Source organism: Corvus cornix, chromosome 3 (genome assembly GCF_000738735.6).
Source record: "Corvus cornix cornix isolate S_Up_H32 chromosome 3, ASM73873v5, whole genome shotgun sequence".
NCBI lineage: Eukaryota > Metazoa > Chordata > Aves > Passeriformes > Corvidae > Corvus > Corvus cornix.
Genome location: NC_047056.1, coordinates 8,618,408 through 8,634,083, shown reverse-complemented (window position 1 = coordinate 8,634,083; position 15,676 = coordinate 8,618,408). Strand labels below are relative to the sequence as shown.

At 40.6% G+C, this 15,676-nt stretch overlaps 1 protein-coding gene and 1 long non-coding RNA gene across 9 annotated transcripts in view; one reads left to right on the top strand and one right to left on the bottom strand.

Annotated features, from left to right (window-relative positions):
• The window catches only part of PCSK2 (proprotein convertase subtilisin/kexin type 2), a 111,132-nt gene that overhangs the window by 47,532 nt on the left and 47,924 nt on the right, over positions 1–15,676 (bottom strand). For 3 of the 8 annotated variants that reach the window (XM_039569451.1, XM_039569449.1, XM_010410955.2), the window contains 4 exons: positions 11,065–11,178; positions 9,646–9,754; positions 8,942–9,004; positions 7,609–7,646 (listed from right to left, as the gene is read on the bottom strand). In XM_039569451.1, coding sequence (XP_039425385.1) covers positions 7,609–7,646; positions 8,942–9,004; positions 9,646–9,754; positions 11,065–11,178 — 324 coding nt within the window. Of the gene's footprint in view, positions 1–7,608; positions 7,647–8,941; positions 9,005–9,645; positions 9,755–11,064; positions 11,179–12,061; positions 12,287–15,676 lie in introns of all 8 variants that reach the window. The other 5 variants (XM_039569447.1, XM_019292773.1, XM_039569450.1 and 2 more) reach the window with 3 other exon arrangements.
• Positions 3,538–6,076, top strand: LOC104696570. Its single transcript, XR_753039.4, has 2 exons — positions 3,538–3,678; positions 4,105–6,076. It is a non-coding gene; the product is annotated as an uncharacterized LOC104696570 (long non-coding RNA).

The window sequence follows — 15,676 nt, the reverse complement described above, 5'->3', positions numbered from 1 at the left end:
CCCTGGAGAGGCCAACATCAGCAGAGTGGTGCCAACTTCAGCTGCATGGATGGTACTAAGCACCAAGTCCCAGGTCTTGCCAAGTATTCAGGGTCCAGATATCTTAAAATGGGCTTTAGCAAAGCCATTCACATAACTTTCAGTGGAAGAAATCCAGTTTTCAGCTGTAAACACAGGTCTGTGACACAAATCATCTCTCCATAAGGCAATCACAGCCTCTTTTGCAGAAAAAGCCTCTTCTGTGCCCTCTGGCCATATGAAATAATCCAGAGGAGAAACAGTCTTCAAATTCTTTTTGCTGTTCCATCTTTTTAATCAAGTTGAAAGCTAGAGGGTTGTGGTAACAGCTACGATTACAGAAAATTTTTATCTTTCATTAAATAGGAAGACCCTGACATATCCTTTACACAGGCTTCTCTCCCTCAGTGCTTATGTTAAACAGCAGTAAGGTACAGAGCAAAGGGACAGTACAGTCATCTTATTTAGAGTTTAATACACGAGCACCAATGATATGTACCTTTACGAACAGTTACTGTTGGGAGCAGGGAAGGACTGTTTGTAGGAGCCCATTATGTTTTCCAAGATTTGAAGCATTTTCTGTACGTGACTAATTCAGGACACCCTGCCAGGTACACTAAGAACCTTATATGCCTGGGTGATATGATCAGAGAAGGCATAATCTCTTTTTAGCCTTTAATATGTTCTGAGAAAAAAAAACCAGATTGCACAGAACATAGAAATGAGCCCACAAATTGATCCTGCACAGAATAACAGAAAAATAGCCACGTCTGAAAGAGAGAACTTTGTTCTCTTCCCAGTAACTTCTAATTTTTGCCAGTGAAACTTCATTGTCATGCATGTCCTGAATAATCATTCTAAATGCTAAAACCAGCCCTTGAGCTGCCAGAAGCCACCTGAGCAGCATAAACAGCCCAACAGAAGGCCACCAGTTTTGATTGCTAAGGCATCAATCAGCCTGGCATTTAAACACTTGATCCATCCTTCCATCCTGACAAAAGAGAGGCTTCATTTTGTGTCAGCAATTTCTTGAAGTAGATTGTGGCATAAATTTCATCAACACCCTTCATCCATCAGTGTTCTAACTGAATTTTCAGTGCTAGCAGAAGGATGTATTGTGACTTTGTCCCAGGGTTTGGCTGATAGTTTTTAGGTTTTATGATAGTGTTCATTTTAGAAAACCTATTAGCAAGAACCCAACTCCAAATAGCACCAAAAAAATGAAAAGAAACCAACCAAGCTGTGCCAGTTTGGACAAATTCAGAGGAAAATATCCTCTGATAGAAGGCAGGTTACAACCATCCCTCCCCCACCAGGTTCGGGGGACAAAAAATTTCTTGGAAGAAAGTGAAAGCGATAAAAAACCTATTTATTTAACAAACACACGGGAAAAGGATAATAATGATAAGTAATAAAACCTCTTGCTGTGGAGAGAAACCTGGGAAGATTTCAGAGTCCTTCTGTAGATGTGGTCTCTCTCCTCCTCTTCCTCCTCGGAGCTGGGTTGTGGGCCCATCTCCGGGGCCTTGGCGGAAAATTCTGCCGATGTGTTCTGATGTTGAAATAGTCCAGAAGAGAAGAAGGGGAAAAACCAAAGTCCCAGGAAAACAAAGTTCAACTCTCTGTCTCCCTCCGGAGAAAAGGAGCCGAAAGCTGGCTGAAAAGCAAGAAGGCTGCTTCTTCCGCTCTTGCTGCAGCCACAGCAGAATGCAGAGGAGTATGCATCTGTGTTCTTGAACAACTGCTTTGAAAAGTTCACTAGGTTTTTTTCTCTCTCCCCCCTCTCAGGCTCAGTTTAAAGGAAGAGAAAGGCACAAAGTTAATTTCTGGGCATAGAGCAGCGACAGGGGATACACATCATAAAGTCACCCCAAGACACAAGCCCAAATCTAATTTGTGATATGCTGACACAAGTTTATTCTGTTCTTTATTTTTTTATAATATGTGCTTTTTAAACATTACAATTAAAAATAGGTGCTAGCAATGATGGTCAGCACACAGAGTTTGCCCATAAAATACCTTTGATGTATCAGAAGCAAAGGTTTATTGAAATGAAGTGTCTATTGCACATGCTCAATAGCCCTTTGAAATGCAGTAGGAAATGGCAGTGTAACTGTCTGAGGATCTTTTGAAAATCATGCCATGGGAATCAGATCTCATAAAGCTGCCTGAAATCATTCCCTGACACTAGGCAAGTATGAACCTAACTCTGCTATGGTTTGGCTTTACGATCCCTGAGGATTTCCTGGGTTGATATTAATGTCAGTGCAGAGAGAGTGGGAGCTCTTCAATGTCTTCAGAGTATTTCCAACAAATTTTGCTCTTAGAAGGGTCACATTTTTCTCCCCACCAGTTATATGTGGACTCTACTGGACTCAGGAAAAAAAATCAGCTGGGATTTTGGGGTGGAAGGGTGGTGGGTCACCAAGGCCAAAGCAGTGTGGTTCAATAAATGTCAGTGGAGCTTTGTCAACTCTACAAAATCCCACAACTAGGCCCCACAGATTTTAGTGGAGATACTGATGGTTTGTACTGGTAAATCATTGAGATCAGGCTCATGGCCGCCAGAACAGTTTGCTGGTCCTTTTTGTGGTGCGCAGGGAGGCCAAAGCATACTCAGAAATTCATGCTAATGAAGGAAAACCAGACTTTCTTACAGTAAGAAGATCCTTCATGCTGTTGCTACTCTTTGCTGATCGTATTGCAGTGTGAAATTTATTGGCTGTACTATTTCTTATTTCTTTTGTGGCTGTAAAATGTATTCAATTATGTTTTTGTTCCTCTAGCAAACAATGGCAAATGCAGCTCAGAACAGAAGCGGGACATTTCCCTGTTTCACTACTTATGTGGTAACATAATTATTCCAAAAATATGCTCCCACTTGCCTCTCAGCAAGGCAGGGGGAGCCGTTATGGTATTGGCTGGAGACAAGTTACCAAAAGTTATGAGAGAGGGACTGCTTTGTGTTTGGAGATGCTGACAAAGTGGAAAGAGAAGACAGGTAAGACCATCTGCTGTTCACATCTGAATGAGAAATGGTAGATGACAGAAAACTGACTAACCCTGAGGTAAATCCAAAAAGTCTTCCCTCATTCCTTACATAGGGCCTTTCCTGCGTACAGTTCGAGTGACAGCTGGCAAGGACCTTGGAAGGTAAGGCTGCACCATAAGTACTCACAGTACAGGGAAGAAAAGAGAGGAGTGTTGGAGTCACTGAGCCAACAGCTGGGGCAGCTGGGGGGCCAGAGAGCCCTGAAATAGCAAAGGCCTGCTGGTGGAAAAACTCAGATATTTGAGACACCACTCTCACCTTTGTGTGAGTAAAGGAAAATCTTCTCCCACAATTCCTTGCGGATGAAATGTAACCTTATACACTCCCCAGACCCTGATTGAAGAAAACTACCTCTCCCAGCAGCCTGTGTGGTTGCATACCTGACCTGGTCCCCCGCTCCGCCTCTTCCCTCTGCTCATTGGTTCCTTTCCCTAGTCCCGCCTGTGTACCGCCCCCGTGCCCTCAGATCACTGGTTCTGTAACACTATGTTAACCTGATCACGAACGCGATTTGTCCTCTCTCGCATCTGGTTCCGTCTGCGGAGGACGAAATAAACGTCGTCTGTGGAACGCGCCATGCAGCGGGCCCTCCTTGGCTCCTTATCTCGGTAATATTGAGCTATCTGGCTTAAATGTGTGTGTGTGCGCGCGCGCGTGTGTCCGCAGCGCTAAACATCTGCGCGGGGCTGCAAGGAGAAGCTTGCTAGTGGCTATACTGCCGCACCCGAGCGGTCTTGCGCCCAAGACGGTTGTAGGGAACACAGCAGCGATCTCCCTATCACCCTAACACCACACACTTTTATAGAGGAGGTTTGGGGAAGGCCAGCAATGAAGCACTGCTCAGGTTGATGCTTGTTTGCACATGTTACATCTGTGCAATTCTACAGAATTCAAAATCTTTTAAATTACTGTCTATTACTAAGAATTGCTGATTGATTCTCACTCTACCTGTATCAATACTTTGTGAAAATGTTACCTACTCACATAGTTTTCCAGTTTTCCTAAAGGGTTTGGCTTGTTCTTTCTCTCCCTAGGTTTTTTGAAACAAGCTTTCAGCTTCAGGCACAGTTCAGACACTGAAACCAGCAATTTTTTACTCCTGGCATGAGTCTCTTGGTGGGATCCTGATTTTTCTAACTACTGCTAATCAGGGACAAATCCACTTACAGGAGATGATCAGCTCCCCACTGCTCTTAAGTGGGATAATGCTGCTACACTGACCTTCACCAGCAGACAGTGGCCAAGGATAAAATACCACAATAAAAAACTGGTATCAGCGAGAGCTCAGCTTATGTTTCTGTTCGTGGCACAACAAATCTCCATTTGGTTAGTTTTTCCTTTAAAATAGTTTGCTATGTCCATCCCCAACAGCTGCTTTTTTCCCTTTTTATTAGACGTATCTCAGATGTAGCCCCTGTAACTTGACTTTTCTTACTCAGATGCTTGGAGAAGTCAGTCCTGAAAATTGCTGGGTTTATATGTACATTATGATTTGAAAGCAAACCATGGTATACATTAGACCCTAGCTTTTTAATTATCAGTTCATAATGAAGGGCTGTCTTTGCAGTGTAAAAAGTAATTTCCTGAAGGTTTCCAAGGTTCCCTGCAGGGTTTCCAAGGCTTGGAGGAAAATATAGATCATTTGACAATGAGTCTCTCCATGTTCACAGTGTAGAATGGAAAATTCCAGCTTTGCCATAATTGCCTGATCCCAGAAAAGCAAGTAGCTATATACACAGCAAGCCAGGAGGCAATGCTGGGAGAGCAGTACACCCACACCATGAGCAGGCATATGTCTTTCCATGTATATAAAGAGCATTAAAACCAGAAATGGATGATTCAAGCAGTAAATCTTAAAAAACTACAAAGAAAAATATGGATGGAAGTGCACTCCATATGATAGGACAAAGTTCAGCAGTTTTAAGAGAAAATACAAAGTTTTCTTCTTTAGAAAGATCTTTCTCTTCCCTGGCCCTGCATTTCATCTAAGTGCTAACCTCCATTAAACTATTCAAGCAAGAAAACCAGAAAGTCAAAATCATAAAGCCAAATTAAACTGAGGAACCAACGCCAAGGTTTTACACTTGAAAATGCTCAACTGCCAAACCCACCACCTTTGAGAGACTTTCTGATTGCTCCCAGTTTTCCAAACAAGATGTACAGACACTGCCAGGGTATGCAGGCTTTTCTACAATCAAGAAGCTTTTTATTTCCTAAAAAGAAACAATAGAACTTCAGAGAAAGCTGCCCCAAAGTGCAGATGTAGTGAAACACCAAGAATGTGGTACAGGAGCTGTACAAAGATGACTATAATAGTTATGCCAGCCTGAAGCAAGTTAACAACTCACTCCTTAAGAGACTCAATTCACTGCCTTTTTACATCTAAACTGATCTTTTCTTCAGCAGAATTTAAGTCCTCATCTTCAGTTCACGCCCAAATTACTACCTACTGGGAAAAAGGCCCCCATGGCCTCTTGAGAGACAGCAGATGCTTCCAGAGCAGGAACTCCTGGGGCCCAAGGAGGCCCGTGCAGCCTCACAGGGAGAGGCAAAGTACAGGTGAAACAAGCCCTGCACTCACTCTGCTGTGGTTCAGCAAGGGAGGTGATGGCACGGTTCAGCAGCAGGAGAAGGAGTCACCCTGTCCCTATCCAGCCACCTCTCAGACACAGCACTGTGACAGCCCAGGACCATAGACCTCATGTGAGAAATCCTATTTTTGAATTTCAGTATTAAATCATTGAGGTCTTACCTCCTACAAGATCTTTTGGATGGGGTTTCTGCTGCTCCTTTAATGACTGTCTTACCAACCAGTCATTTGCTTCTGCATTTTGTATTAGCCAGCTAATCTTCTCTTTTCCCTCCACAGCCTGATCACTGCTCCACTACAGAACCTCTCCTCACTTGGACAAAGTCACTTCTACACAAATCTTTTCAGATCCTCAGTTTCAGAGTGTCCTCACAAGTCTTCCATGACTGGCATTAAAGATTTGCCATTCCTAGACAGCTTTTCTTTCCAATTTTCATCCCAGTATGTCTTATCTCAACTCTCAGATTTCTCTCCAGCTCCATGATTTTGGATTTCTATCATCATGTCTGTGCACTGTCCTTCTCTGTGTCGTTTTCCATTAATTTCCACAATACTCACTATTGCCACTCTAAAACCAATATATTTCTACTAAGCCTGACAAATATTTATCCGTCAAATAGAACATACTTTGGAATTAAAAGAGAAAACACTATATTACAGCAGAATCTAGTTTTGGTTTCTGGGCATGATCCTAGATTCACTGCTAACAACAGAACTGTTATATCAGGCATGTTGTGCAGACTTTTTACTTGTTTATTTGAAACATGATTTTTGGAAACAGAATATTCCCACATACTTTCTCCACACCTGCTGCTGAAATGTGAGTGTAGAGCATGTGCTTTGTCCACATCACAAGCTAGAACATACACAGAGCACAATTCCTGCAAAGAAAAAGGCTGCTTTTTACAAACTTTTTTTATTTCTATCAATTTATGTGAATATCCTACTGAGTTATTTCACTTAGGAGAGAACTCTGCAGTCAGGGCATAGGGTTTAATTAGCTGCTATCAAGTTATTAAGCCAGTTCATAAGGTGTGAAACTGGCTAATCTACATTCTGTGGTCAGCTGTTTCCCACATTCCTTCTCCAAAGCAAACACCTTCTATACCCACTTATTATTTACCAAATGTGCTTTGTTACTTGCAACATAAATAGGTTTTCATCCTGTGTGTTATTATTTTCCAAACTGCAAGTTTGGAAAAATTACTTTCTCATTTTGGAGCTGTTCTATCCAAATGGCTGATATTTTTTTCCAAAATCTCCAGCTCTCCTTGTTCCTCTTTTCATTTGATTGCAATTGCAAACTAAACCACAGTTTAGCCTGGGCTTCCCTCAGGAAGGGATCTGCAGGCACCAGGAGATAGGAGTGCTAGTGCTAATGGAGGGTTGGAGAGAGACAAAGTGTTAAGAAATGCAAAAACCCTCTAGTCCAAAGGTCTGAATCCTGAGGTAGGTTTGAGGAACAAACAATTTCCATAGCATGTGCTGAGAATACACAGTCTGCCCTGCATATACTTTGAAGCACTGGATCAAAACACCTGTTACAAGGGAATCAAACTGTTCCTGGAGGTTTCAAAGGCTAATACATGCCTTGCTGCAGCCCACAGCTCCATGGCCCTCCAAGTGGTAGGGGCATTCTGCATCTTAATAGCAGGACTTAGAGCCAATTCACAGGTTACTAATTTCTGTCCTAAATCCAATATTGCAAGCTGGAGCTTATTTAATGTGACACAGGACTGTCATTCCTCCACCAAGAGCCTTGTCACGTTTCCATTCCTTGCACAGGCAGTCCCATTTTCAGTCTACTTCTTTCAATGGAAAATGTATCATCACTAAGATCAGGAGTCCAACTGTACTGCTGTTCTACTCCCTATTTAAAATTTTGTAGCAGAAGGACTATAATAATAAGAAAATCCACATCTTACAGAAAAGGTCAGCATGAACTTACGTAGTTTGATGCAAGATCTGGATGCAGATAATCAATTCCTGCAATAAAACAATGACAGAACAGAAACCAAAGGTTAAGAGTTTCAAAAAAGATTTTCTAATGATCACAGAACAAGATTCCTTTACGACCACAGGAAAATAATCATGCCAAATAATGCAACTGATTGAAGTGAGATTCCAGTTTTAAAATGTGGACTTTTCAATTATTTATGTCAAAATCCAGATGCCATTTGAAAAAGTGAGCTGAATGACAAAGTCTACTGTTTTGTAGACTAGATCACATTTACTTATAAGGATTAGTTTAAATGACAATTTATCTTTGTATGAGTTTTGTCATCTCAAAGCATACCAAAACTAACAAGATTGGTAAGCACTGGATCAGTACAGGATAGAAAAACAAGTGTTTTTAACCACTGAAAATTGTAAACTAAGTAGAAAACTACCTAGAGTAGACTTGGGGTGATCACTAAGGCAAACATTTCAGATTATGTGCATGAAAGAGAACTTCTAATATTGAATTAAACCATTTTAGCAAATACCTGTGCATAGGCTTCACATTTTGGTAGCATGCTAAGGATTCTAACAGGGCACTGATGTGTAATATACTCATTCTATTGCACGGCATCTTTCTACACATGGCAAATGTACAAATCCCAGGGGATGGTGTAACAGAGGCAGCAGATCTACACTCAGATAGGATGACCTATTACATAGCCAGTTAAAGCATACAAAGAATGGTCGCCAATCTCATGTTACATTTTCATCATCATGACTATCCTGTTTTTCCAACCACCTCACCACTATAGATTATATTTTATTTGCAAGGAGAATGCCATATTGTCATAGTTATTCTGATGAAAAGATTACTTCTCATTTTGTAGGGTCCTTATTACTCATTAGGAAACCCTTGTTACTGATCCACATAGTAGATGGACAATAAAAATCTCAATGAAGAATCCTGTTATTCAGGCCCTCTTTTTTAGAGTTACTGGAAACAAACGATAAGGCAAATTACTCCCTTCTCTAAAAGCTGTATCTGATGGACCATCAGTTTTATTGACACAAAACTCAAATAGTTTGCCATCATTCCCATCGCAGTCATGCCTTACTAATTTGAAAGCCAAGTCCTGCCTTTGTGAGATCAGTGAAACTGTGACTCAAGAGATCATCTCTCAGATGAGATTGATCTTTCATCAGTACACAGATCAGGTTGCTCAAGGCCTTATCCAACCTGGCCTTGAACACTGCCACAACCTCCCTTGGCAACATGTTGCAGTATCTCACCACCCCCATAGCAAAGAATTTCTTCCTAATATCCAGATGTCTGAGTTTACTTTCTTGCTTCCACAAAAACCTTGCCATAGAAGTAAGCAGGTGAGGATAGATCCCAGCTGACCCTAGAAAACATATATGGATACAGACATTTTATTGATTTTTAGTATTATTCAGCCCCATTACAGGAATATACTCAAAATTTATTCCAAAGAAGAGTGTTGAGAGACTGCATGGAATTCCTGTACTTCAGCAAGAACCCATAAGTAGAACAGCTGTAATTTCAACTGTACCTTTTATATTCATCTTTCCTGAACTTAGTCTCAAATTAGTAATATATCTAATATGCAGATCTTTATTGGCATTCAGCATGAAAATGTTTAATTATTTCAGCTACCAAGTATGACTTTGAAAATAATGTAATCCAAAAAACATTTTCTTAAATGTTTTTTGCACAGCAATTACATCCTCCAGTCACTGCCTACAGAAGTTAAGGGGAGTTTTTCCTTAGGTTTAACAGCCATTACAGTGTGCCCTGGAAAATATCTGAGTGGTAATTGCAAGCTACTTTTTATGCTTGGATATCCATGCTTCAGTACCCCTATCTTTGTATCATATTTTCCCTGAAGATCTCAAAGTATTTATGTAGGCTGGCAGTCTCACCACTACAAGCAATCAATTACTACTTTTTAATCTTTTTTTTACTTCAATTAGACAAAAAAATGTCTACTTTAAAGTATTAAATTAACACTCAGTCTTCACTTACCATCATCCATAATTCCTATGGTTACTCCCTTCCCTGTGTATCCCAGCTCCCATGCTTCAGCTACATTAAGGTCAAGTCCAGGAGTCCCATCTGCTTGACCAGTGTTAATCTAATACATCAGTGAAAAAGAAAAATAGCTTTTTTTACTTGACTGATTTTTTCCTTTATGTCTTTGCATGTATCTTTGGTATGGAAAATACATCTCATGTTTTGGAGTACACATCTGTCCATAATCATATCTACTGCAATAATGCAGCTGTAAAAAAAAGAAAAAACCTGAAAAAATCCAATACTGGCAAAATTCAAGTTTTTGTGGTTTATAAGATTTGGTTAAACACTGAATTTTCTGAACCCTAAAAAAGGACTTTTCTACTTAACATGTCAGGCCAGTGGGTCAATCCAGGAAAAAAGATCAATTGATTTTACAGAGTACTTTTTTATGAACAGGAAATGCTTTCTTCTTGAAAGCAAGGATCTACTGTATAGCTTCCTAAATTGTTGTTATTTTCAGCATTGCAACATTTTGATTAACTACCAGAAAATAAGTGAATTAATTCTCACTTTAGTTTATCGACTCATCAAGGATAAAATCCCATCCACACTAATGTGCCCCCATTCATTTGAAAACTTTTGCCTTAAAAACAAGAAAAACTGCAGCCATATTGGATGGATTAATGAAATGTAAGAAATTGATTAAGAGGAAAAAACATTACTCTTAAGCAAAAATACCCTTCTTAATTTAACAAGGCATTTACTGAGTATTTCATCATAAATATGTTGCAACAATGTAACTGACCAGAAATACTTTATCAACTTTTTAAATTAAAAAAAATCATTTCATTTCAAAGTAAAAATATAACTTTTCTTTTATGACTAAAGACTTCTCCCTCTAAAAAAATGAAACAGAAAAACTGAATTAATTTAGCAAAATATTAATTTCCTTTGACATTAGCTTAAACCAAAATTCATCAGTTTTCAGCTGTTCTGTTTTTGACAAAAGAAATTACATTCAAATTTCCATAAGAAAAGAAAAGCTTCAACTTTTTAGCAAACACTAGAATCTTTTGTTATAAGTCCATAACAATATTTTACCTGAAAACAGCTCAGAGACATGATTCATATGCAGTTTTAGGGGTCACATCAGCACACTAGCAATGCCCACAGGACATCAATACAGTTCTCTTTCAAGCCTTTTAAGAATCTTTCCATTGACTGAAATGAAATTTTTCTCTTGAAATATGCTGGATCTTCCCAATATAAACGGCGTACAATTAAAACCAACACAACAGAGCCTTGGATCCATACCCAAGTCCTCATGGTGCATTTGGAAAGAACTGTTGGAAAACACTGCAACTGCACAGAATGGCTTGGATAACATTTATTTAGTTATGATTACTGTGATTTTCTCTCAAAACTTACCAGGTACCACTGCTTTGTAAATAAAGGATCATTCATGTTGATGTCAATGTCATTGATGTCTCTATATCCTCGCTTCCTTCTGCTGAAGCCCTCCTGTTGCACAGCTTTCCTCACCTGGAAGGGTTAATTTTTACATCTTTAGCTCAGCATTCTTGACACACATAAAAAGCTTTTTTTAGACTTGTTTTCATGAGAGATAAGGGTTATGAAAACACACTATTTGTGTCTGTGTCATTCATTTGCAACTTCTAAACCAGGGACTGATTCCAGTCAGAATTTATAAAGAGGGAGAAAGCTCCAGGACTACTGCAACAGCTGTGAGGGGAAGACTCCCCCAGAGTGTCCTATCTGGAGAAACGCTCAGCTTGAACATGTTTTAGACACCAAACAATCAGCATAAGAGTGAGCACCTCTCCAGGCATCATTATTATCATGGGTCTTCTTGCCATAGTTGGTTTTTTTTGTTTTTTTTTTATTGCCACCAAAAGAGAAGCTAAACTTACTTAACTAATTCCAACTATGTCACAGCTCCAAGTTGTATACATTTAATAAAATCACGATGCAGTTCTCAACCACACTTCTACTTTTTCAGATTTTTCTTCAGGGCATTATCAGATTATTGGATAGCATTTCCTGCCTGAGAGGGACCAATCTGATTTTCATTTATACCTCAACATATGTTATACATGAGGTGAAGGGATTCCTATAGGGGCTGTACACGTGCTGGCAGCCCTGTCCCCAGGGGGACTTCACCTGGCAGCCAATCAGGGGAGAGAGAGCTTGCACGATCAGGCTGCGAGCAACCCCCCACTTTCCGGCAGAGCAGAGCCGCAGATGCCCGGGAAAAAAATGCTCGGGAAATCGGGCTATGGGAGGAGCTTTAGCAGATAAAAGCAGTGAACTGCGACACAACCGGGGGCCATTTTTTACTTTGGGTTTCTTGCAGGGAGCAAGGACCGCCCCCGGAGGGTTAGCTTGGCCACCCTCCCTCCCTCACCTTTTTCTCTCTGCGGTCCTGCTTCTTCCCTAGCTGTCTTCTCTGTCCGCACCCTGTCCCGCTCTGCTTCGCCACTTCCCCCGAGGCAGCTTGTCGCCGCGACAACCTAGTACTCCACTGCTTCCCTGACAGGGCAGACGGTGCCTGTAGCCAGCCCGCAGCCGCCGCCGCCCGCAGCCACCATGCCCCAACCCTGAGAACCCGGAGCTGCTCCAGGAGTGCGTCCTGAAATGAATGAGGGACTTGTCTTTACAAACAAGCTGTGGGCCTGCTGGAAGATAAAACTAGTACTGAGAGATAAAAGAAACAATGGGAAGGATTCCACTGATTGATGAATGGAAAGAAAGAGATTTGTCTTTACAAATAAACTATAGGTCTGCTGATAAGTGAAATTGGATATTGAGAGATGAAAGAAACAATGAGAAGAACCATAAGAATTAAAATAAAGGCGGGGTTATACATTAGAAGGGAGTCGTAGGTATTAGGCGTTTCGGGAAGTCTGTACCTCTCAAGTTCCTCAGCCAATGGGGAAAGAGAGGGAAATGCGGTCAAGAAATTAAGAGAAATAGCAGGCTGCGCCCTCCAAAAATTTGAGAGACCCCAGAGGAAATGCCCCATGGCCTCTCCCTTTATTCAAATAAAGTAACAGGACTCCTCTGTCTCCATTTTGGACACAAACCTCTGGTGTTTGTGGATTCATTTTCCTGACAGTCTGTAGGCACGGCAGCCTGTTCTCCGCTGACGGAAGGGACACGGAGCCTGCTGCTGCTTGGAAATCATGCCTAGCCCACCATGGGAGCCATGCGGACTCATCGCAGCTTGCGACATGCATGCTCCATCTGCTGAGCTGACAACGACATAGTGCCCAGGGTTCTTGCAGTAACGCTGTCCCTGTCTTCTGTTTCTTTCTCTGTATCTCTTTTTCCCCTCTCTGCTCTCTTTTGTATCCCCTTTCAGTAGGAACACTTACCCTTTTTTATCAATGAACGGTTCTCAGATATAATGCTGCATTTGCGCTTTATTTTCGTCCGAGAAATCTATCAAAAAGAATCCCCCCCAACTCCCCTTTTTACAGCAGGACGGGACACTACCAAAAAAATTTTCTGGGAGAAAAAAACCTGGTGTTGTGAGCTTTCATCATAATTCTGAGGCTCTCAAAAATGTCCTGTAAAGTGATCTACTTTCATGCATTATCCTTCCAATAAATAAGTGATAAATAAATATACTGGCAAGAAAAAACTGTATAGCAAAAAAGCCACTAATCTGACCACACTGGCTGAAGTGTAGGATATGAAAATACAGGTTATGAAACACAAGTCGTCACAGTTTTTTAGAAATGCTTTTCTTTACATACTGGAAATCCACAAAACATTTAAGGAAGCACTGCAGAATATAAGTTAAACATGCAAATATCTTTGGAGGCAGGAACTTCAAATGTCAGACCATAATCACCTTATTTGTACCTATGTAAAAGAGCATTCCTAAAGGAGAAGACTCAGTGGTTGTAACTGGAGTTGTAACATTTACTAACATATTCACAGACCTTGCAAAAGTGCTGTCATCTTTGGCATACTCATTTTGTACTCTTCAGCCTAACACCTGGAAACAAGATAGCATGAAGAGTACCAACATTTAATTGTAAAAAAAAAAAAGGAAAAGAAAATAAAAAATCTAGCCTTCTTGATCAAAGAGAAATGCTTAAAACCATAAATTAAGTACACGTTTAGGTGCAGCAAGAAAGCAGTAAGACCCCTAACATTTACTTAGGCATGTTCTTGAAAAGAATCTATGGTTATTAAATAAATCTAGTAACTCAGAGAACCACTTCTACATGTGTGACTTTGGCATTTTTGATTAAAAATGCATACATATGAGTTACACTGCTGTGTCATAGCAACCTATATATATATAGTGTCAGTCAAAATCAACAGAGGAGAAATTCATCCAAAGGTTCAATCAGATCTTAGAACCCAGTTTCATCTCTGTCTTAAGACACCTCACCAAGCACTGTCTTTTATGCTCCTGCTTTAATTAACTGAGACAGAAAGACGCCTCCAAGAATGATTCAACTGACCTAACTGATGGGGGCTAAAAGCTGTTTTCCTCACAGCTATATTGTTTCATTAGAACCCCAAAAACCTAATACCAATTCACAATGAGCAGGATGGGGCACAGCATGGCCTGAAAAGACAGTGTCAAAGGTTTCTAACAATCTACTTGTATGAATTTTAAATCCTTAACTAAAGGCACCAAATGGTAGAATACTGAACTGGTGCTTTCATTTATATGTGTGTTCCCAACACTAGTGCAGGTTCTTTAGAAGTGGAATGGATTGAAAGTAAAGAAAAAACCTAATATGAAATAACCTCGTAAGAGGACAGTGACTAGGCAGGACCCATACAAGGTGTACTTTGTGGCACCAGGTCGCTGTACACAGTAAAGAAATCACAGTGTTTGACAGTTCTAAGATAAAGCTCAGTGATGCCATGGAGACAGAGCGATCACCTGTCACTCTGCCTCCCCCCTCCCCAGTCTCACCCCTGCCTCTCTGCTCGCCACTGCAAACCCCAAGCTGTCACCACAGAACATAATTAGGAACAGAAGACAAGCCTCATTCACAGGGATGCAAGAGAAAAAGATTTCAGGCATTTGTGCTCCCACGTAAGCTTGCTGGCTCTGCAGGACATGCTGCATTAAGGCACTGAATCAGGATTTAGTACAAAAGGATTTTTACTAATTAAAAAGCAATGCTGGGGAGCCCTGGCTTGTCTTTAAGACAATGGGGAGGAAGAGGGGGAGCAATTTGCAGAAATAGCACAGGCTGTCTTCCCTGTTCAGTATCATCTTGTTTGTCTGATTTGTTCCATCTTCACAATACAACATAATGTATTTTTTGTGAAACATTAAAATTTCCTGAGACAAGGAAATACACTCCTCAAAGAGGCATAATCTTTGCTGAACTGAAAGCACTCTGCAGGCTTTTTTCTGAATGTTTCACTTGGAGAAAGGGCATACAGGATGTCACCATCCACAGACAGAACATTCTCAGAAATTCTGGGACCTGTTCTTCACTACAAAAACAAAGGGGGTTTCCTCATTTTTGCAAATGACAGTAAGTCACACAATTGAATCCGGAAAAGATTACACATTTTTGTAAAAAAAAAAAAAAAAAAAAAAAAAAAGAGTTGAAAGTTTTGGAAAAGGGCTTGGTAGTTTTTTCCATGAGCTACAAATTGCCTCAGTCAGTTGCCTTGTAACATGATCTTAACCAGCTCAAGGTAAGAACTTGCCTTTCTCCTCACAAAGATGTGTTTAGAAAGCAATGAACCCAAGAACAGGTAACATCCATCTACTCCAGAAAAAAAGATCCCCAAAGAACAAACTTGGAAGATGATAATGCAAATCCAGTGATCTGGGTGGAAAACTGCCCATTTAGGGCTGCACACAGATGATTCAGCAAAATCCTAGTCTTCTTGTCAACTGGGTACCTACATTAGAAAAATGCTTTTCCTTCTGAGAAGGAAATTCCTGCTTTCATATCTAGTCTAGATCAGGAGAGGGACTGCATCTGATTCTGCTTCTATTTCATGGTTTTCTTCTGAAAGAAGAGTAGGC